The sequence below is a fragment of the Sinohyriopsis cumingii genome, unplaced genomic scaffold (assembly GCF_028554795.1).
Source record: "Sinohyriopsis cumingii isolate HCF-2022 unplaced genomic scaffold, ASM2855479v2 utg000552l, whole genome shotgun sequence".
NCBI classification, from domain to species: domain Eukaryota; kingdom Metazoa; phylum Mollusca; class Bivalvia; order Unionida; family Unionidae; genus Sinohyriopsis; species Sinohyriopsis cumingii.
Window position 1 is genome coordinate 332,220 of NW_028315908.1, and position 24,744 is coordinate 356,963.

The 24,744-nt window shown below is 33.0% G+C and overlaps 2 protein-coding genes across 5 annotated transcripts in view; both read right to left on the reverse strand.

Moving 5' to 3' along the window:
* The window catches only part of LOC149773802 (arsenite methyltransferase-like), a 248,677-nt gene that overhangs the window by 151,288 nt on the left and 72,645 nt on the right, over positions 1 to 24,744 (reverse strand). The window lies entirely within an intron of this gene.
* Positions 12,271 to 24,744, reverse strand: part of LOC149773809 (uncharacterized) — a 37,859-nt gene continuing 25,385 nt past the window's right edge. For all 3 annotated transcript variants that reach the window (XM_089945965.1, XM_089945966.1, XM_089945967.1), the window contains 3 exons: positions 21,791 to 21,999; positions 17,613 to 17,858; positions 12,271 to 15,572 (listed from right to left, as the gene is read on the reverse strand). In XM_089945965.1, the coding sequence (XP_089802091.1) occupies positions 17,614 to 17,858; positions 21,791 to 21,999 (454 nt within the window). In that variant the 3' untranslated portion in view covers positions 12,271 to 15,572; position 17,613. The remainder of the gene's footprint in view (positions 15,573 to 17,612; positions 17,859 to 21,790; positions 22,000 to 24,744) is intronic.

The window sequence follows — 24,744 nt, forward strand, 5'->3', positions numbered from 1 at the left end:
TGATTTTACCTGGTATTCATATATAATACAGTATATTGTAGAAGTCCATGGTATGCCTTTAGATCTATACGTGATGGAATGTTCATGAGATCTTATCTCAGCGGTAGTAATATTTATCTTTTCTATTCTCTTCCTGAGAGTCAGATCACTTCAGAACCGTTTTCACATACAATATATGCATTCATGTCTCCTTTAGTTATTAAGAGTATATTTTCATCAAAATATGTATCATAGACATGAAAAACAGAATCTCAAAATATTTCGTAATTATCGTCAGTTCTGGTTGCTATGGGAAAATAAGCCGTAAACAAAATGATGAGTTGAAAATCTCTTATACTGACTTTCACCATTATAATGTTTAATAAATCAGACTGTAAAATATTGACATTGCATAGTGATGATTTCTAAAATAATGTAACACAGCCAATATCTTCATGACATTGTGATGTGCGTTCCCTTGGTAAGGCTACAGCTTTATAATCGTAAAGTAGTTTATATAAACAATTAAGATTCTCATTCGAAAATCAATTTTCAATAACAAGATATCGATCTGCATTAGGTAACAATTCAGTGAACTTATGCATGCTATGCATTACACTGCGTACATTGCTTGTAGAAAAGAAGAGCATTAAAATCACAGCTATGACACCAAGACAGTTTTTAGGTCAATGTCCGTTGGCATTATGCATTATATTATTTATATTTTTGGCCACATGGATGTTCCGATATTCCTTCCTCTACCTCCTCTTTTTAAGGTCCACCCTATATTCAGTTTCACAACACCAAAATGATGGATTCTTCATCATCAAATCCAATTTTTTTACAATACATTTAGTCAAAATATACATATATTTGATTTATTACGCTGACATCGTTCTTTCAAAAGGCGAACGAATGCTACAGTATGTCATATCTTTGCAATAACTTGTTATATCTTGTCCTGACAAAATCTAAATCCTTTCTTGGTCTGATATTTGACAACAAAATGCCTCTTATTGGTTTCTTACGACAGGCTGAAAAGCATCTGAGTCAATATTCTTGTTTGGTTTGGTTGGGGAATTATTGTCTCAACATGTGATGCACTGACTTTATTTCTGTATTTCTCGTCTCATCTTCGCTCTGAATCATGTATTGATCGTCAGATGGGCACAATATGTGATTTATTCTTGCAATTTTGGTAATTTTACTTTAAGTTCTTATTTTACATTCTAACGTTCATCATTGCTATTGTGCCCAATCGTTCGGCTTTTATAAATCATAATCATTTACTAAAACACTCGGACTTTGAGGCATGAAATCACTGTGAAAAGAAGCTAAGCGCTCGGAAAACTAATGTTCCTAATATTGTCAGGAATTGTTCTTCCCTGCAGTGGCACTCCAATCTTTCCTCCAGTGGTCAGATATGGGGACCAGCCTTTACTTTCAGCACAGATATATAAATGACCGTACCAGTCACACATATGCAACGTTTAAATATTCTCAAAGACAAAGCGAAATTGTGTCGTTCGTAATGAAAAATAAATATTAGGCAATATTGGCTAAAACCCGAAACATGTATTTTCAACGTGTTTTCCTAATTAAATAACTACTTAAATGGTCGTATACAAATTTTCGGTACTTTTTTGCGACAATAGTTTCTAAAATGACTATACTGAATAAGGACAGTTTTATGCCTTATGGCCAATTTTCTTGCAGTAATGTATGTTACAAATATGAGGTAGTTTGATTTAATTTCTGAAATTTTTTGTGTTCACGCGGGGGCTTGCCATAAACAGTGTGTTAAGCAATATCAGAAAGATAACGCAAATATTTCATCTTTTCTTTATATTTTTATTGATACTTTATATCCATAAACTGTTCACTAAATTTAAGACGACACTGTGAATTTCTTTTACTTGTATAAAATAAGGTTTTAAAATTGACATTAAATAGACCCAAGCCATACATGATCAATAAATGAAACTTATAAGTCAACATAAAACTGTAAAGTTCCCGCTAGCGAATTTCCTGCAATTTAATACCAGTTGGTGGCTTTCCTGGGCATCTAAATTCTATCATTCAAACAAGATAATCAGGTATCATTTTATGTATGTCTTTCATTTCTACATTTCGTCCATTAATTTCACCTTAAACATACTACTGATAAGCATTTGCAGAAACCATAAATTTTAACAAAATCGTTTTATTCATGGACTGTTTGTTTAAAACAATATACTAGATAGGTCTACAAGCAAATTAAGGTCGATACGTTCTCCGAGCTTTTAAAACTGCGAACTGCCTAACGACTAGGGATTGTATGACGGATTCTAAGACAGACATCTATTTTAACTTATTGTGCCCAGGCGATGGTATTGATCGATGTCTGGATCCCTCTCACTCGCGGTGATGCGAAAGAGTACGAGCGAGAAAGGGGGTGGGGGCCGATGGATAGAATAGTAGTTTGTTCATGAAGCACACGCTGTCAGCAGAAAAAAGTTTGCGAATTTCTTTTATATGGGTGTTACTTTCTGAAAGATCAGGATTCAAGAGTAACAAACGTACAAACATACAATTTTGGTCATTTTTGGACACGAATTATTAGCTATGTTGACGCCCCAAGACGCTCCGTATTTCCTTCCCCACCCTATTAATATGCCTCTCTCTCTCTCTCTCTCTCTCTCTCAGACCTAAACCTTGGAACGATTTCCAGCTGGGTTGAGTCATGTGGATTTATTTCGTCTTCCTTGTCTAAAACGTTCATATACCTGTCTAGTTTTAAAGTGGGCAAGTCATAAGTTATGACTGCCTCGTTCATGAAGCAACGTCATCTCTTGCTGGAGGTATATGTGCACCGCAGATCGTTTCTGCCGTTATAGAGGTACTCTCAAAAGGTTATGAAGAAAGAAATACTATCTTTACCTTAAGTATCTTTTGTAAATTTAATTTATAATACACAAGTTCAAAATAATTTATAATGTAATAAATTGTACTCAGACACTTTATTTTGTGGAACAGTGGAGCAGGTTTCATATATTAATCAAAAGAACTAGAAGGGGAAATAGTACGTGCTATTATGGATCGACCGTGATTTATGTAATAGGTTCAGATTCAGCATTGAAATTAATTTTGTTACTTTATAATTTTACTTAAAACTGAAAACTTTTTGGAGTTAGAGGAACGTATCAAATGTAATAAAATTATTTGTATCGGAATAATATGATGACACTCAACAATAAATGAGATTGAATTTTTCTTGTCCGTTGAAGGGGAAAAGCTTGAGAGTACTATCTGATACCACTGTCTTAAAAGATGATTGATTACATTATATGCATACCAAAAAACATGGCTCAGTATTTTTGAAATGTTTTAGGCACAAATGAAGTTCCAGCTCAAAATCGGCAACTTGATGTATTATAACTTTGATCAAAATGAATTTCGTGTAGTAGAACTTTCAGGATCTTCTAAACATTAGTTCCGCTATTAACCTGGTATATTTCGATTACGTGGGTTTCCTCCACGTATAATATCCGAGTTTGGTGTTTATTCTTCAATTTCTTGCTTGACAAGATTCCAAAATAGTGGGACTGGCTTTCTTAGTTGGCTTGTAGTCTGTATCTTATCAGAATAACAAGCCATTCTAATTCTAGGTTTAATGTGGACCATTACAAGGAGTCTAAACTGGGTCAATAAAATAAAATGAAACAAGTACTATTATCCCAATGCATGTAGTTTTATTACTCTCAGGTTGGCGTATTTGCCATGAGACAAAGTAATGCGACGGTTTAAAGACCATAAATATATCGCTTGAGACAATAAAACCGTGCTTTAAGGATCAACTCGTAATCTTTCCCATGAAAGCAGTGTTTGAAGTTTAATCTTAACAAAATGTCTGAACGTCAATTCTAATGTGCAGAGTGCAAAAACATTCCGGATATCCAACGCCACGCCCTGTTCAATGTGTCGACACTACTAAACATTTCTTAATTGTGTGGACAAAGTTTCAGAAATTTTCTAGTCAAAGATCTTAGTCTTTATTTTCGACAGAATGATTCCGCCTTTATTGTATTTCGAGAGAGAGAGAGAGAGAGAGAGAATCTCAAGAAATATGCATCTCTGATAAAGAGGCATTTGTTTCAGGAATAGCAGATAGCTAAACTACCGATATTTATTAAACGTTTATATTTTATTCAAACAGAAGTACGTACATAATGCAGCTGATATTTCGGGTCCAATTTATAGTACATTTGAAACCGATCCTTATCGTATGCACTCCAAATAGTAAAGCACAATACAGGCCCATTTTGTTTGTTCGTTTGTTTGCTTTTGTTTTTTGTTTTTTGTATCATCTTTTTTTAAAGAAAAGTTGTAATATTAAGCCTAAACGCGTAACAACCTTGAAAAAATCGACTGAATTAAATGTTACAAACAAGTATTTTGACATTATTGTATTGACAATAGCGAGCTTCTTGTTAGAAGGAACATTTTAATGCTTCTAAAATTATTTAAATAACCCTGAAAGTGTGTTGCAGGATCTTTCACACCTTTATACTTCAAGATATCAAAAAGATAATATTAATTTGTGTTTAAGCATATAAAACTCTTGCATGAAATGATCAAAACTGGTGAATATTAAATAAAATAGCTGGACAGATTAAAGTTATTTTCCGTGAATATTTGAAAACTTTCACAAGTCTCCAACGTTCTTAACAGATCTTGAATTCAATTGTTATTTTTCTCTAGATGAAGATGTTCTGATTATTTCTTTCACTATTTAATATCAGACCTCAGTGTCACCCAAACCTGTGAAAAGATATTTAGCCTGGACCCAAAAAAATCCGCTAAACTATAGCACTGTCAAAGCTAATTCAGGCCAAAATATCATGTCTAATGCATGAAATATGAAGATGATGTATTAATGTTCATTTATCATATAAGACAGTTTCAAATGGATAGATTTTAAAAGTTTAGGAACTTTTCCCTTTTTTTGAAGCTCACCATTATTGATGTAACGAAATGGATCAATTATCGTTATAAAGGTCTGCAACATTGGGATTGCTCAACAGAAGCTATCTAAAGCCGCTAGAAAAAAAAAAACATAAAAGTAGGTAAAACCCAACCAAATCTGAAACTTTGTTTACCTTTTACAGTGGTCTGTAGTTTGATTTGTACATGCTAGGAATATGTTAGCATAATTTCCATTGATGGGAAAGTCGAAAGTGGCACATGAAATGGTACATGTCCTTTAAACTCAAGTGTACAAAATCATCCAGTATTTAAGCATGTTTCACAATAAAATAGTACACATTCATGGAATAAAGGGCAGTAAGCATGAAAATAGAGTTGTACTGACCCTTGTTTCCACTTGAGAGGCATTCATTTTTATTGGTGATATTGATGCATTATTGGTACACATTTCTAAAATCAGTAATTATACCCTCATCTGTGAAATAATTAATCAGTGTTTTTTTAGCCCACCATTGGAATATTTTGAAAGACTTTATCATCTGGGCAAACTTGTCAGTGTAAGAGAAAAATAAACGCCATCTGGGACAAACCTTTATTTTGTAGTGAATAAGGAAATTTCAGATACAATTATGCCATCCGACATAGTATTAGTAGGAAATTTGGTAATTTACAATGATATTTGATGACATTGCTGCACCTAAGCATTTGCATAACTGATGTTCAAAGTGAACAATTTGAAAGTATATTGAACTAAAACTATTTCTTATTTGTTTTGTCTTTTTTAATAAATAAAATAATCTTCTGGTCACAGGCATTCTTGATTGTGCACATGAAATGTATTTGTATGTATACAAATAACAAAGATATGTTCTATGATGAATCCCCAGGTTCCTAAGCACTGATAAGTGGCACATGACAATTCAGGCACTTTATTAAATAAATGACTAGCAGATAAATCCATTATATTATTCTGTGGTAAGAATTGTTTTTACATCACAAATGATGTTAGTATTTTCCTACCCATTATGGTTTTGTGCAAATGCTATCACTGCATACATTTGTAAATATATGAGTAGTATCATTAACTAATAATTCACCACATCTGATGAATGGTTTCTTTATTGATGCATGATAAATAGTAATTATGTATTATATTGTTTCTTGTAATGGAAAACCACCACAACCAAAAGGTGTTGATAAAGGATAACAAGAAAAGCATGTTACAGCTACATGTAGACATACACACAGACACATTCTATTTAGTCAGAATTGAATTACTTAACAGGAATGATTAGCTCCCTGTAAGCAATTATAAATTTTTTTTTACTTCAGCACTCACACAAAGTTACAATCAGACAATTTTAAAACATTTATCTAGTAATAAAATTATGCTTCCATGCTCAAACTACACCCCTAGCTATAATTTATATATCAATAATCAATGCATGAAAATCATTTACCACAAAAGGATTATACTCTCTCTTCAATTACAGCAGTGTCAAAATACTCATCCATAAATGTTGACACTTACGATACTCACCTCATCCAGTTTATAACAAATAGTATCGACCATCTAACTTGACATCGTGTTATATACACCATACATTATGAAAAATGGTAGCTGATGGGTTATGTGTTCACTAAGGTGAACATATGATGGCTTGGTGCATGGGTTGTAATTAGTGTAACATCTATCAAGCAGCAAAAACCATTTAATGATGATAATCTAATCCAGAAAATGACTATCACTTATTAGTGGTTACCTTCCTTGAGTGACTTCAAACAATAAATTAAACAAAACAAATAAAATATTTTTTCGAATTATTAATTTTTTTATAATTAGAATGTGGTGAAAGACAAATTATTTATATTGGAGATTTCATGTTTTTCAAGGAATGCTGGTATTTGCTTACAACTATAAAAAACAAACATGATTATAAGTAGGAGTGAAATAATACAACTGTGCTGCATATCGATATGATTCATGATACACAGTCTATGATATAATATAATATAGATAAACATATCAACTTGATGGTCTTTCCATCTTTAAAAAGTCTATCAGTGGTAGGTGGTGCCCTTTTTTGTGTGGGAAAGTCTATCAGTGGTTGGTGGTGCCCTTTATGTGTGCTGACATAATGGTTGTATTTCCAGCATGCAGATTACAGACAAACATAGACTTAGCATCTAATTATATGCAATTCTCATCCATGACAAGATAACAAAAAAATAAATACTTTCAAACAGACTACTTGTTACTTAACATTGATTTTAATTCAACCTTTTAGACCATTACAGGCTGCACATTTGATCAGACGCATGACTCAGCATGACCAGCATACACTTTGTTTTGAATGCTTTACAAACACCTTGTTACCAATTTCATATCCTCACTGAAACTTGGGAGACAGCACAGGGCTATCTTTAAAATGGAAGAAATTTCCTCATGCAAGGAAAATCTTATTTAGAACAAGTCTGGGTGTGAGACTAGAGATGAATACCAAAAACAATCTATCATATCACACTTTCTGCTGATGCAAAGCAACTGCCATGGCCACAGGCACTTGATTTTGTTAGTGACAACACCCATTTCTCTTCTAAACAATTGAAAAAATGTAAGCAAGGTGAAAAACTCATGTGCTTTAAAATCTGCCTCTTGCTGGTTCTGTACTAAATTTATTTAACCCATTGGTACATTCAGTCAATGATTAAGTATCTCAGCATAAAAAGATACACTGCAAATTTGCTTCTCATAAACAATGTGTGTACTTTAATGATCATTTAATAAACACTTTTGTGCAAAGTTTCTCTACTGCATTTCCAATACATGTACTTTCTGTGTGTCTTACAGGGAAAAAGCTACAGTAAGTTCTGAGTGGTGGTTATTTTTTATACTGAACAGGAACAAAGATATAAGAAATATGTGGAACATTTTTCAGTGCAAGTCACACCAGAAGTGTAGCCATCTAATTAGACCTAAGTAGACAATATACAAATCAACAGAGTAACTTTGCATAAAAGCATTTATTAAATGATGCGTAAAGTACTTCATTATACATTGGGAACACACCTAAAAAAAATTGCAGTGTATTAATTTATCTTTTTAATGTGAAGTTGGTGCAATTTTTGTGACCCTTGTAGAATGAAATATTAGGCATAATGAAGGGTATTGCAGGTTTTGTGGTCATCCCCTTTATCAGCATATTAAGGAGTTCCATGGCGACTAAGATATTTGTTTCATGAAGACGCTTATTATGGTAGGCATGTTATGGTTAGTTATATTTACATTTTTGATGTCACTAATCATCTGCATTTTTGTTTAAAACAACCGATGCAGTTTTTGTTTGTCTTACTTTAATGAACCACAGGGTAAATATAGGTTGAATGCAAAACAATTTTATTTACAATTTGTTTAGGGTTTTACTAAACATTATGGCATTTGTTGCCCTGCTTAAAGTCAGTGTGTATGCATATTTAGCGACTTAGTTCAACAGAAGCATGTCATTGCATTTCATTATCAATAGAGAAAGAGACTGGCAATCATGAAATGTTTTTTGATTGTTGTTAAATAATAGTTTTTTAATAAGGCTTTCAAATTTGGGCAGCAAAGACCACATTAAATTTCCATTTCCAGTACCTCCCCTTGTATTGCTTGACTTCATTAGCTGTAAGAGCCAAGTGATAAAACTATTTCGCTTACAAAAGTATTAGAAAATTATCGCCCAGATTATTTCACTGAGCTGCAACACGGCTGTAAAACCTCCACCACTTGGATATTTGCAAAATATTTTCATCATTTCCTTAGCTATAAAAATCAGACAAATCTGTCTCAAGAACCAAAACAGCTGCCACGTTTACAACACATACTAATACTAATTGTTGGACAATACTTAAAATTACTTTAACGTAAGGCACGAGGGCAAATCACATCAAGAAAGCATTTAGTGTTAACATATAAAGTGGAATGAGTCTTTTAGTTGTTCTCAATTTTGAGGGGATTTAAATTATTCACTGAAATTTCTAAGTGCTTGTTGATACTTTTGGGCTAAATCATTATTTTGTGATTATTTTGAATTCATTTAAAGATATTCTGAATTGCATAATTGTGATTTATCAAGACTGTTATCACTTCACACATTCCAAGCTAATCATACATCAGCACCTTCAGGATTGGAAGTCATTCGGAACATCACTGGAATTCATTCAGAACACCTTATACTTTGGACTAGTGAAAGTACTTTTAGGACTATTTGGTCTCAATTCATTTGTGAATTAAGTGTCTCTTGCAAAAAGTGAACTTTCCTTCACTTATCTGTGCACCTTTGTGTCAATTTACACTTTTAAAAAAATACTCTCAACACTATGTGTTAATGTGCACTAATTACATTCTATAATTTCACTGAGACTCTTTATGATTACAATAAGCAGTGCTGAAGTCTGGAACTTGTCAAATTAAGTCTAACAATCTGATCAATCCACAAAAATTCTTCAGTTTACCACTAACACTAGTTGTCAGAGTGGTAGAAAGGACAGTAACATCCCACTAATGAGGCCATTTAGCCTCAACACTGATATGTGATAAGAGGATGTAATTAATCTACAGAGACCTTCTTCAAATCAAAACTGGTATTAGTCTCTTAGAGACCAGAGACGAAATAAGTGGCTCAGTTTCTAACATTGTATTTCAGCTGTTTGAGAAATTTAAAGTAGAACTAATAAAGAAAGAGGTCAGACAAATTGGAACCAAAACAAAAGAGTTGAAATATAACATTAATTCAGTGAACATAGAAAACTACCAAGAGAAGGAATTGGAGGACCCAAGGAAAGAAAGTGAAAATCTAAAATAACTACAAAATATTAATGATTGATCCAAGGAGGCCATGAAGATCAGAAACCACAATGAACAATACTCCAGACAAAATATCATAACAATTTTGAACATGCCGGAATCTCAAAACAAAATGTCAAACTTTGCAGAGATGGCAAGGAATGTTACAGGTCATTTCACAGATGAGAGAAATGTTACAGGTCATTTCACAGATGAGAGGAATGTTACAGGTCATTTCTTGATGAGAGGAATGTTACAGGTCATTTCATAGATGAGAGGAATGTTACAGGTCATTTCACAGATGAGAGGAATGTTACAGGTCATTTCACAGATGAGAGGAATGTTACAGGTCATTTCACAGATGAGAGGAATGTTACAGGTCATTTCACAGATGAGAGGAATGTTACAGGTCATTTCACAGATGAGAGGAATGTTACAGGTCATTTCATAGATGAGAGGAATGCTACAGGTCATTTCACAGATGAGAGGAATGTTACAGGTCATTTCATAGATGAGAGGAATGTTACAGGTCATTTCATAGATGAGAGGAATGTTACAGGTCATTTCATAGATGAGAGGAATGTTACAGGTCATTTCACAGATGAGAGGAATGTTACAGGTCATTTCATAGATGAGAGGAATGTTACAGGTCATTTCATAGATGAGAGGAATGTTACAGGTCATTTCACAGATGAGAGGAATGTTACAGGTCATTTCACAGATGAGAGGAATGCTACAGGTCATTTCACAGATGAGAGGAATGTTACAGGTCATTTCATAGATGAGAGGAATGTTACAGGTCATTTCACAGATGAGAGGAATGTTACAGGTCATTTCATAGATGAGAGGAATGTTACAGGTCATTTCACAGATGAGAGGAATGTTACAGGTCATTTCATAGATGAGAGGAATGTTACAGGTCATTTCACAGATGAGAGGAATGTTACAGGTCATTTCACAGATGAGAGGAATGTTACAGGTCATTTCATAGATGAGAGGAATGTTACAGGTCATTTCATAGATGAGAGGAATGCAGAGGCCAAAGTGAACATCACCAAACAGAAAATGAACTTTAAGAACAAGCATAATGTATGAATTTTGGCATATGTCACTCAGCAAAATATGGATCTCATAAATAGATTAACAATTCACTCAAAAATTAATCTGTCTGGTATTTAAATTGCAGTGCAAATACAAAAACAAAAGTAGGTAAAAGGTACACATTACATTTTGACGACATCTGTGAAACAATCAAACCAAACCCAGAAGTGAAATAATGTTCTCTGTTCATTCTGGGAGAACATAATGTATACAGCTTTGTACCTAAAGGAATGTGTAAACTTAAAATTTCAGTTATGTGTATTACAAGTTAGAAAAATACACCTCTGAGCAGGGCAATGCCATTATTGGTAAGACTCTTCATAGAATCTTTCAGCTAATGTTTGACGTTTGCATATAACTATTTTATTTTTCAAAATATTTAACATATAACTTTCATACTGGTCATATATTTCTTTTAAATGTTTAATGGCGAGTTACAGACATGCTAGACTCTTAGGCACACAGCTGCCATGTTCAAATATATATATATATATATATATATATATATATATATATATATATATATATATATATATATATGTATGTATATATGTGTGTGTGTCAATAGATGGTTATATCAGTGAATTCCCCAAACATTCTCAATTCTCATGATGCTGGTATATTAAAAGACATGTTGAAGTTGATATAAATATAAAGTCCTAAACAGTGTACACAGAGGTAAATGATAGAAATGATAGGGGGTAGCATATTTTTCTTTCTCCTGTTACATTAATAATGCCATTATTATTCTTTCATTTCATAGAACAGAACGTGACTGCTAATGTCTTATTTTTTCAATGATTCCTTAAAATTTGATGTCCAAATTTTTTTTAATTGTAAAAAAATTGATTATACCATGGGTTTGTTTCCTAAATAAACATATTTGGTTTATTTTTCACTACTTTTCACTACCCCACAGACATATATAAAAGAAAACATTATACAGAGAAAATTCGATAGTGTTTTAAAAAGGAAAAATACCTATAATCAGTGTATATTTTATTCTTTATTCAGAACTCTTGTTAAAATATTGAATGCATTCATCTGAATATACCTTAATATTGCAATATAAATATAAGTCTATCATAAAGCATTAACATTTGCATATGAAGATTGCATGTACATATAATAGCATATGACTTTCAAAATTAACTAAGGTAATATTCATTTATCCTGTCCTTAATGTCACTTCTTTCAATTATAATAATTCTTTCCTCCAGTATTATAGTCTTGTTTTTGTTGGAAGTTCTGCATAATGTTAATGGTATAAGTGATCAATTGTAATAATGACTAGCAGTTTTGCTCAGCCTTTGCTAAATATGAAATATACATGTGTGTGTGTGTGTGTGTGTGTGTGTGTGTGTGTGTGTGTAAACTCAAAAATCAGAATAAACTCATCAAGTAATAGAATTAATTTATTTAGAGATAACAGCCACAGTTTTAGTTCACTCATAAAATACAGTGTAACTGGCTTCACTAAGGTGAAGAGATAAAGTGTAACATCTATCAAGCAACAAACAGCATGAGCCTTTAATGATGACAATTAAATCTGGAAAACAATAAATGTTTAAGACAAAGACCTCATTAATCACTGGCATTACAGAGTAACTCCAAAAGCAAACAATGCGCTTAATGACTACACTGAAGCCCTTTAAAAAGATTTCTCATTATGATATCTGAACTGTGTGGGTATTCACAAATGATAGGACATAATAGAGACCTTTGAAATTACTATATAAGTCCATGGTTATATCTCAAAATGTATTAACAAGATTATGGCACTGCAATGGCAGTTAATAAGATGTATACTACTTTAGTCTGGTTTACAGTCTATAACAAATTACAGTATCAGCATGGCCTACACAAATTAGGAAACTGGTAGCCACCATCATTTTTTTCTTCTGTTGTTTACAACTATTACAGTCTTTTCATTGTAAGTGGTAACAGTTACAATGGATTGAAAAAGGTGGGTGGTGTTTGTCTCAGTTTTTGCGATAGGCATTCACAGCAGTGCATTTAAAACTTACTGTACCCTGCCTGTGAACTCTCCTCTATAAGCAGTCACGTTTACAAAGGATTAAATCAGTAGTGTTTACATGAGTAACATAATCCATCTTGTCAAAGTGCAAACACTGAAATGAATCTCTGACCAAAATCTAAGGAATGTTAACTGTTTTATGCTGTTTGAAATCAGCAGGTAAATCCTCTTGCCCTGCTTTAGCCAGTTCACAGGTATGTGATCACAGGCACTTACCATGAATTTACTGCAGTGGAAACAATGTGTGGAAATAAATAGAAAACAACATTTTTTTAATATAATAATTTTGCATAAGTGGGAGATTTCAGTGGATGATGGGAGGGATGGAAGAGTCACTTATCATTTCAAGGGGAAAACTCTCCCTGCCAGGAGATTCACATGTACGCTTTACAGCGACATACTTTCATGGGACAGAGTACAAATCTGGAGTACAAATTTCACGAAAGTATATTATTTTATATGTAGCATATGATTTTATATGAAAATACAAGTCAGCAGCTAATATATTTTGGCATAGAATTAAATGAAGATATCAGTTCCTTGTATATACAATCAATACTGATTTTCTTTTCTATTCTCTCATTCAGAACCAGAATTCATCAAGTGTTTTTATAAAGACAATGGCATGGTGTCTCATTTGAGTTTTATAATAATAATGAACTTTCTATAGTTAGCTCTACAGACCTTTTGACATTGCAAAGCAGGTCAAGATTTTAAAGGGTACAGACCCCAGGCTCTTACACTAAGTGGAAATAATTAGTGAGAATGGTTATCTTCCTAGATTGAGTTCTGTGTAGCACTTTAATCAATATAGAATAAATTTGACATAAAATACTTATCAAATTATTAATGTATATTTTTAATTAATTCTCAATTAAAAGATAAAGTGGTGAAAGACAAATTATTTATGATAGAAATTACATGTATTTTGAGGAAGACTGGTATTTGCTTATGACCATAAAAGGAAACATAGTTATTAGTAGGCGTGAAATGATAAACCTGTGCTGTGTATCAAAAGGATTCATAATACACAGCCTACAATATGAAACTTTACTGAAAACTACATCAACTTTGTGGTCTTTTCATTTTTAGAGGATCTGTCTGTGGGAGGCAGTGCCCTCTCATGTGTGTTGCCATGCTGGTTGTATTTCCAGTTACGCAGATTACTCCACATGTACAATTTATGTACATTAAAGATTATTTAACAACCATGTTTGCGCTAAGTTTCTCTCTTGTTTTGCCAATACTTCCTTTGTGTCATGCAGGGGATAAGCTACAGTAAGTTCTGATTGGTCACAGGTTATTGTTTACCCTGGACTGGAATAAACAATAACCACCAATCAGAACTAAATGTAATATTTTCCACTGCATGACACACCAGAAGTGTAGCCATCAAATTAGACCTAAGCAGACAGTACACAAATCAACAAAGAAACTTCACATAAAAGTGGTTACTAAATGATGGGTAATTAATAATTACACACAGGGAACACATTTGGAATGTCTCATGCTGATATTCACTTGGTATTAGATAACAAGCATGGAATTGGCAAGGTAGGGGAAAAGACATTATGAACCACATGTTCTTGTGTTAATTTGTAGATAGCGAGCAGATGTTTTTCTTTTCTACTAAAAAACAATTAGTGCCTGTGCTTGTGACATCTGTTTTGGATGAATTCTGAATTTAAAGAAAAAAGGTAAATTAATAATTACTCATGACTGCTGAAGATTAAAGTAAGTATAATTTTGTTTCAATTTTCCACTACTTGTATTCATATGTGTATCAGCATGGCAAAAGTATCAATGCATCGATGTATTAATGAATCCTTTCACCCCTAATTATTATTATCTCACCAATTATGTTCATCCCTTTGGTCATTTTTAATATAGTATTAATTGAACCCTTCTAGCCATCAATATTGTCAATATATTAATTTGTTTTTAATGTCAAGTTTTCTTTTCCATGGAAAAGATTCCTATATTTAAAGCTGAAATAACATCGTACACTGCAAGCTTCAAAATGCAAGATTCACTTTTGATCCAATTAGTTTCATTCTAATTCTTGTTATAACTAAATTTTGTTGTCACAAGTTTGCAGACATTATATTTGGCATAGTTCTTTTAAATGGTACATGACCTCAAAATAAATTTCCAAACTTCATACATCAGATTCCACCTGAATTGCTATTGAATATCTCAATTATCTTCCATTCCTAACATCCTGAAGGGCAGATAACTCTTATATATTTTACTGTATTACAAAGCACAAATCACTGTGGGTAGATTCCATAGTATCTTTCAGCACGTTTTTTATAAATAGGACATGTTTGATTGTATTATACAGTGTATTAAATTCATTCAGCATGAAAGCCATGTCCACAGACAAATAGTTAAGGATTCCATACTGGCAGGGCCTGTATCAGTATACTCAGGCTATACATCTACCACCATGTGTTTATTTTTACTTTTGACAAAATGGACATTTTGATAATGAAGTTTCAGGAATACATATATCACAAAGAAAATTATTGCAATCTGCACACATTTTTGTTCCTCTTCGTTTACAACCTGTAAAGAAACAGTTGTCAGAACCTCTCTCAACCTTTAGCCATCCTTTTCCATAACCAGATTTGGGTTTAGGTGAATCCTCTTTTGGATCATCTATATAAAATATGAATATATACATGAATGCTCTGTGTGAAGATATAAGCAAACATATGTACAAGACTTGCTTATTAAAAATACAATATTACACATAATAAAATGAGTTTATAACAATGAGAGATAAAGAAATAGAATCGGGAAGGGAAAGGAGACACTGGTCACATGGCTCTTTGGATTTGTTATTTTTCATTTATATTTAGTGTCTTTTTCTTTTTCTTTTGTAATTTTTGATACTTCTGTGCATTATGCATTCTAGTCTCATACATTTGTTCTTTCATGTTGATCATATCAGGTCTAAAGATGGATGTAATGTCAAGAAAACCCAATTTTAACACTGGGGTTAACCAGATTGGATGATTCTAGATTGGAAACTGCATGTTTACCTGTTCTGTGTACAGGCAAGCTCAAAATGAACACAAGTGATTTTATTCATGCTAATTTTACCAAAACTGTTAAGAAAATATGGCCTCTGAGGTGTACTAAATGCAAAACTTATTTTCAATGTAACTTAATAAATGTGGGACTTTCAAGATGGGTCTGTTAACTCATAAACAAAGTCACTTTTCTTCAATAAGAGCATTGGAAAACTAGATGAAATAGCTGTCAAAGCTGTTACAGATATGTCATATTAAACCATTGCAGAAACTGGATATTAACTTCGACCTGCAAGGTCTGTCATAGAAAAGGATGATTAAGATCCAATGAAAAGCATATTATTTATCCTTTCTCCATTGTTATAGAAAAATCCTGCCAGGAACAATCAACACTTTAGTTTCAATCTAATATTTCCTTTACTGATGCCCAGGTTTTTGATCTATGATAGTACCTAGAAGAAACATTATACCAGCCTAATGAAATTCGATTTAATGCAAACATGAAAAATAGTAATTCAAAACAGGAGTAGTTAGTGAGAAGAAATTTGGATAATACTCCTGCTTTTGTGGCATGAGTCAGTATTTTTAAAGGCAGCCTAGTTTTGTTGCGTGACATAGCTTAATCCATAGATGTACTTAAAATACATGTTTCATGGCTACTGGTTCAAAACTGTTAAAATTAGAGTACATAAACCATCTTTAAGTAATTTAACTCCTGGAAAAAGGTCACATTGTCCCAGCTTTAATATGTGAAATGCTTTCAGTATATTTCGAAGATGTGCTCTCAGTTTAAGCTTGGCAGTAATAGGTTCCAAAAGGTTCTGGTATCACAAGCCAGACATAATTGCAGCGTTTTGATTCAGTCATGAAAAGAAGGATACATTGACCTAGCTCTGGTGCACAACACATTTTTACCCCAGAATGCAAACAATAAGCATGCTTAATGTCAGTAGGCATGGTAAAATAAAAGCTGCATCTTGGAAAGAGACGCTTGACACAATTTGTAAGTAATTCTAAATAAATTCCAGATAGTATGAAACAGTGACTGAATTTTGGTGCATGTTCTAAGATTCACCTTGAGCATAAGTTTGGTGGCAAATTAGAGCCCAGTCATAATTGTTTTCACAATTTTATTTAAATCTCAAAAATAGGTCCCAGTCATCTATTGTTTTGTCTGCAATAAATATACATCCCAAGATGGACCCACAGTGCAAGTTTGACATTATAGGTGAAATAGTATAAGAGTTATCACCTGAAAAAGGAGAACAGGTGGAAGCAACAAGGAAAAATTAATATTGTCATGATCTGAATATAAATACTTTACATATGCAAGTCAAGCATCTAATGTTGCATATAATTACCATTGTTGGTTATATAGTAGTAACTAAGATGCCACTTATGAAGTTTCATGGTTCCAACATATAAAGCACACAATACTCATCAAGCGTATGGTTAGCAAATCTGAATTTTACTCTGCTGCATATTGAGATTAAAAGTTCTCCTCATGGAAGTAAGCTAAACTTGAGGCATATTCTGACAATAGACAAATATCAAACATAAGATAATAGCTAACAATATGACTCCAATGAACCAATTTGTGAAATTTATTGTAGACAAAAAATGTTTAACATTATTTGTGAGTGAGAACATTTGTAACACTCACCTTATTTTGACTTTGAGGAAGGATCACTCTGTGTTTCTCCTTTTGATTTCACATCATCAGTATTAGCCATGTTAAGCTCCTGGAATGCTTTACAAATTAAACTGATGAGTTTCTCATTTAGGTCCACCAAATGGATTTCCCTTACATTAATTTCCTTCCCTCTGGACTCAACAACCTCTTTTAAAGTTTTTGCAAAGAGCCGACTACATTCATATGTAACATCTTCAGTGGCTTCTTTCAGACTTGCTGGAAGTATATTAGAAGGTCTTATTTTACACCTTCTATGGCGACATTCTGCATACATGGTCACAAAATACTTTTTTAAAAATTATTGTATCAGGAGTTAGCAACCTGAAATATTGGATGGATTGCAGCATAGTTTTATTTTCTCTTATAAGAAAAAAAGGAGTAATTGTTTGTGAAGAAAACTACAAAAGATGAAAATGAACTTGGCAGAATGTTTTCAACAAATTTGCAAAATTTTTATACAAGTAACTTTACTCGGCATTTCAAGCACCCTTTTGAGAAAAAACTAGGAATAAAATTAAGGGCCTTTTTTACAGCTGGAAAATATGTTCAACTAATTTTCTAAAAACTACATTTTACAGGAACAGACAGGTTTCAAACTGCAGCTGCCAACGTTCTCTGAAACTGCAGTTCTGATAACATTGACATGCTGTCTCTGTTATTCATGCAGTACAAGTAATAGATCAGCCAGGCTGCCCAGGCAAATTTAAAGATGTTTCCTTAAAACTACATAGACCACCAATTAGAAAAGCAAACACACCAAGTGAGAAAGAACCTCTCTATGATGACTAGTACACATCAAATGGACAGAAGAATATCTCCAACATTTTAATTTAAAGACGACCGTGGTAAAGTAAGGCCACTTAGAAGCCAGGTATCGTCACCCTCTTTTCCTCACAATAAAATTTCTAAATATTGTTCTTTTCACCTGACTGGCAGCACTTAAGTTTTCAACAGTCAGAACACAGCAAGAATATGAGTTTAGATTCTCCTGCAAAATGAGTCTTGCCTTATCACTGAGGAACTTGTAAAGATTTCTTCAAAACCAAGGAATACCCCAACTCATTTCTTTAATAAAGAACAATTTCCTGTAGGGTTCTTTTTCAGCCTTCCAGCTATCTCTAACCTCTAACAAATAAAATGTGTTTGTGTGTGTGTGTGTGATTTGGATTTTTAATGTAGCTTTAAAAACATTTCAGTCATATCGCTACTATGTCAGCAGTGTGGCTGTTTATAATGATGTCTAGCACTGGGGCATCAAGCCGCAGACATAAAGGATCATGTCCCACTCAGTCACATTATCCTGACACCAGGCTGACCAGTCCTAACACTAACCTCTTAATGCTGAGTGCCAGGCAAGGCAGCTGTAAGTACCATTTTTATAAGTCTTTGGTATGACTCAGCTGGGGATCGAACCCATGACCTCCCACATCTGAGGTAGATGCTCTAACCACTAGGCCACCAGAGCAGTCACAAATAAAATGACAACATATTCAGAATTAATGTAAACATAATAAATTAAAATATCAATCTGAGAAGAATTTTGGGGTAATTTTTTTCAGTTCAACCATGATGTCATGTGACTAGTCCACTTACAAAATTAAAAATGGTTAGCTGCTAATAAAGTTGGTATATAGACATAATACTGAAACATCCCTGAAAAAATGCTTCACAAGTTAAAAATTTACTCACTGATTTATCAGCAGCAGTGTTCAATTAAATTGATAATTACTGTAAACAACAGTTAAATCTCAGGAAAATCTAAAACAAGGCTACATTTAAGATGGGTTCCCAGATGTTTTTGCAAATAATTGTTTGCAATAATTGGTTATTTACTTCTGGATATTTGGACGATGTGAAGTTCTAAACCTATTGACAGGTTTGGTTTTCTGTAGAAGAACATGCACTTTCAACAAGTAAATTGTATTTTTAAAGTACAATCTTTAAAGCTGGAAATTACCTCCAAATATTTTGCAGGTGTAAAAAGCAGTATTTCAAAAGAATCATGTATACAAATTTCCCTGTCAAGGACCACAAACAATTAGTTGCTATTTAAAGCTTACAGCAGCATCAGACTCTACTTTAAGTTCATACTACATCAAAAATAGAAAAAAATAGTACTGCACCAAAAGAAAAAGAATAAAATGTGAAAAAATGCTTTGACTAATTTGACATGTTTGATTAACATCTATATATGATGTTTAAAAGTATCAATTTTACATGACTTTATGCTCTAACTGTTACACAAAAAATGCCAATGGCTGTATTGTTGGACTGCAATGCTTTGGTTGATTTTTGTAAATGGTGATATTACCCAATAAACTGGACTCAAGACTTTGGTTTATATGAATGATAATAGTAACCAATAAACTGAGCTAAAGGCTTTGCTATGTGTAATGGTGATAGTATCCAATAAACTGGACTCAATTCTTTGATTTGTGTGAATGATAACAGTAACCAATATACTGGGCTCAATTCTTTGGTTTGTGTATATGGTGATAGTATCCAATATACTGGACTCAATTCTTTGATTTGTGTGAATGATAACAGCAACTAATAAACTGGACTCATGGTTTTGGTTTGTGTAAATGATATAGTTCTCCCCATGATGTATCTGATTATCAAGAAACATTACACCATTGGAGCATGATATATAGGTCAGGGTGACCAAGTTTTGACTAAATTGTGTAGTATTCCTCATGACTCATCTACATACCATATAAAATGACATTGCAAGCAATAATGTGTGAGACAGCTAATGGCAATAGCTGATGCAAATCAACTAAGAGTGACAATAGATCACAGTGACTAAATTTTGACTGAAGGGTATAGAAATACTGATAATGCATATGATGCACTATATATAGCTTTCCATCATGAAAATGTGGAATGTGGGGTCCATAACTGCTGCCTGCATTATGTATTGAACCATAGTATAATATAAATGACCGAAAACGATAAAATGTACACACGCATATGTGTGTATGAGTAAATAAACTACCCAAAACACAAATGTAATTCATTCAATATTCACTTAGAAAACTTCACTGTTTCCACCTGTTTCTTTGCTTTAAGAAAGTTGCTTAATGGGCCATCACGAGGAAAATTGTATTGAATAAAATATACAAACCTTTATACTCATCTGAAATATTGATCATAGTTTGTCTTATTAAACTTTAATTGAAGGTCCATAATATTTTGGTGCAAAAGGAGTTATATCACCAACAACAATAACAACATAATGGAAAAAGTGATACATTTATGTTGCCAATAAACTTTAAAGCAATTATTCTAACAATATAACCTTAATCACAAAGTTCAGGTGATTCAGAAATGTGTCACAGAATGAGTAATCTTCATTTGTAATCAATTGTCACTAGTATAAACTGAACCCAAAATGGAGTTTAGAAATTACAAGGAAAATAAATGTTTTGAATGAAAACCTACATGCAAAGTTTCTATGAATCTGACTTCCATCTCAAGGTCAAATGAGTACTCAGTGCATTGCAGATTTTATTGTTTTAGTTTCATAATAAATCATCTCAAGCATGAATGGAATCCATGATGGGTTTCAGAAAACATAATGAAATGAATAACTTTAATGAAAATTTTCTAAGACCATCACCTTCATCCAAAGGTCAAAGAGAAAAAGAGCTTTGTCACAGACTGAATTGTCTTACCTACATATTAAATCATCCTGTGAATCAAACAAAATCCATCAAATGGTTTACAAAATATATGCAAATGAAAAACATTAACCAAAGCCATAATGTTAATTTTCAGTAATTGTGACCTTATCTCAAAGATGATGAGTGCAAATGTGTCATATTGAGTTGTTTTAGCTTATTAATGATTCATCTCAAGAATGAATGGCAAGGGGTCTAGAAAAACATGCAAATTAAACACTTGGATCAGAGCCATAAAAAAAATCTTCCATGACTGTAACATTGATCCCAAGATCAAAGGGGCAAAGTTAAATGTGTCACAGAATTAATCATCTTCGATTCATAACGGTTCACCCCAAGTACGAGCAAAATCAATAAGGGGATTAGGAAATATCTGCATGTGAGAAACTTTAAACCTTTCAACACTTCCTACTGCTGGTGACAAAGTAACAAGTGTGGACTCAATACAAATACTGAATCTTTTACCTGCCCCAATCAAAGGCATGACAATTGTCTGCATTTTCTCTTTCTTGGCATATTGAAAGACTTGCACATAGAGATGCTTTAGTTTATCAATATCTTCATTGCTTTCAAATTTTTCACATTTAATGTGGATGACATGGCCTATCTTGTTGCTTTTTAATGATCCACCTGTTTTGCAGATGAATACTTCTCCACCAGAACCAGACTTAGCGCTGTAAAGATATAGAAACAAATGTGAAAAAAATCATTCAGATGACATAAAGCTTTTCTTGTTATAAAAAACAACAATCTAATATACAAATGCAAATTAAAGAATGTAGAGTTTTAACTAATATGAGCCTCGACCCAGCAGTCAAGGAATCAGAACCCAAAGCTATAGTATAAAGCCTAAAACAATGGGAAAAATAAAACCTTATAAAATCTGACTTTTCTTATGACACATTAATTTAGTAAACTTACTGATGTTTACTGGGTAAAATCTTTGTAATTTCTGATTTATTATTAAGCAAGAATTGACAACTTCGTAAAACTGTGATAAAATAGCTACAAGCACATATTTCAAGTTTGATCAAAAATGGATGAGAAATTTCACTTACTGGGTGGAAACAAGCTCAGCCAATCACATGCACAATCAATATTTTTGTTCTACATGGATCTTGCTCTGTAAAAGATCTTGATGATATGAGCAAATATTCCTAGTCTGATCAAAATCATATCTGAAATATGGCCTCCAGAGTGATAATAAGTTCAACCAATGAGATGCAAAATCATTCAATCAGAAATATGGCCTCCAAAATGATAACCAGCAATTATTGATAGCCACCATGGTGGCTATACTGGATGTCAGATCAGCATCACCCTCAACAAGATATGATAAGAAGTCCTCCAGTTAACATACCATGATGATACTGGCTTAGAAGCAATAGCAATAACAAGATTTCCAAGAGGGTTGCCATGGCAGCCATACTTGATGTCACCATGGTACCATATTCACTTAGGACCAACAGGGAGATCAAGAGAAGTCTTCAGGTAAAACAACTATGTAAATATGACCATCCATCCAGGAGAAGAAGCAATAATATGATTTTTGTGATGGCATGGCAGTTAGTTGGTACCAGTTTCATTTAGGTTAAATTAGTCATTATAGGAAGCGTTCTGGTGAAAACCCTATGCCAACGTGACTTTCTGTCCAGGAGTAGAAGTGACAGCAAGATTTTCAAGATAGCTGCCATTGCACTAGACATACTAAATGTCAGATCAGCAACATTCTCACAGCATGAATGTATGTATAAGGGTTCATGGCAATCTTCCAAATAACTTAGTTGGGGTTGTGATAACAAACTTATGCTATGGGACAGACAGACAGAATGTTACAAGATGGACAACATGACATCTTACAAGCCCCTATGATTCTATGACCAACAACAACTAAGAAAATGTATTGCTTACAGTCATACTCAGGAACAGGAGCTTTTGGGAAAATCAAGATTTTGCAATCCAAACTTGAAATCAGTTGATAATAGGCACTTAAGTTTATTATCAACTATAGAATCAATTCAAATGGTCTTGATGCTATGTTAAGGACAAACAACATATTTCTTGAAGGTAAATCACTACTTAAAATCATCCCTACATTTACAAACCAAATAAAAAAGTATGTGTGGTTCTGGTTACCTGACTGACACTATTTTTTCTGGCCCACATTACATTATCTTGGGGAAGAAAACAGAATTGGAAAAAAGAAAAAGATATTCAGGAAAAAAAACAAAAAAACAAAGGGATGTAACTATGATCGATGTAAAATTCAAGTTCATGCTTCATTTAAATCCATCTAGCTCAATAAGGAAAAAGCAACAAGAACAAAAAAAGTTTGTATAGACCTACCTACACTAATTATTTTTTTCAACATTACCAGAACCACACATATGTTTGACCTCATTATGATTTAGGTATAAAATTTAGAGAAAAAACATGTCTGAACCTTCCATGGTATATCAATGTTGTACATTTTATTTTTATTTATACTAAAGCTGTATGCACAAAACTCTGACTTCTGAGAAAGCAGCAGGCTTATTAAAAGTTAATCAAAGTCTCAAGATATCTTTGTATGAAATACTTTTTAAATGTTTTTGTTGCTATTATCTTCTTTCTATCAATCATTGAATCATGAAAAGTAACTGAAATTGAAAGTTCCTGGAGTAAGTGATATTTCATTTTTCACATTTCTTTTTATAAAAAAAATTTATTTCACTAACAATGGCTTCTTTCTACTACTGATGTATAATACAGCCATAGAAGATGTACTTTTGCACCAAACATTAAATCATGTATCATAATATGATGAGGTATGTAACTGTAACTTCTTCATATTCTCATGGTTACCATGGAAACAGATAACGCTTTATCTTGGGTCATCAGTCTCCAAAATCAGATTTTGCAACCAGCAGATGAAGACATACAAGATACAGATTTATGTTTCATTATATCATTGACAGAGTTATTAAAAACAATCAAAGTCATCATTCCCACTCAGTTATCCAAGGATGCACCATTATTTCAATTTTGTTCTTGATAAGTGCTTTTAATTACAATTTACAAACCATCAATAAACATAGAGAAACAAACACAACTGAATCATACATACTGTCCATCCTCCTTTTGGGACTGGGGTAAGATATATGAAACACTAGTCCCTTGACAAAAAAAAAAATTTCTCCAGGAATTCAAAATACAACCAGTTCTTCCTTTACCTTATCATTTCTGAAACCACTTCTGACAAACATATTCTTCAGCAATACCAGATTTTCAAATTAGCTGCTGAGTAAGACATACTGGATGTGTGTGTGTGTGTGTGTGTGTGTGTGTGTGTGTGTGATTTGGATTTTTACTGTAGCTTTAATAATTTTTCAGTCATATCGCAATGATGTCTGCAGTATGGCAGTTTATAGTGATGTCTT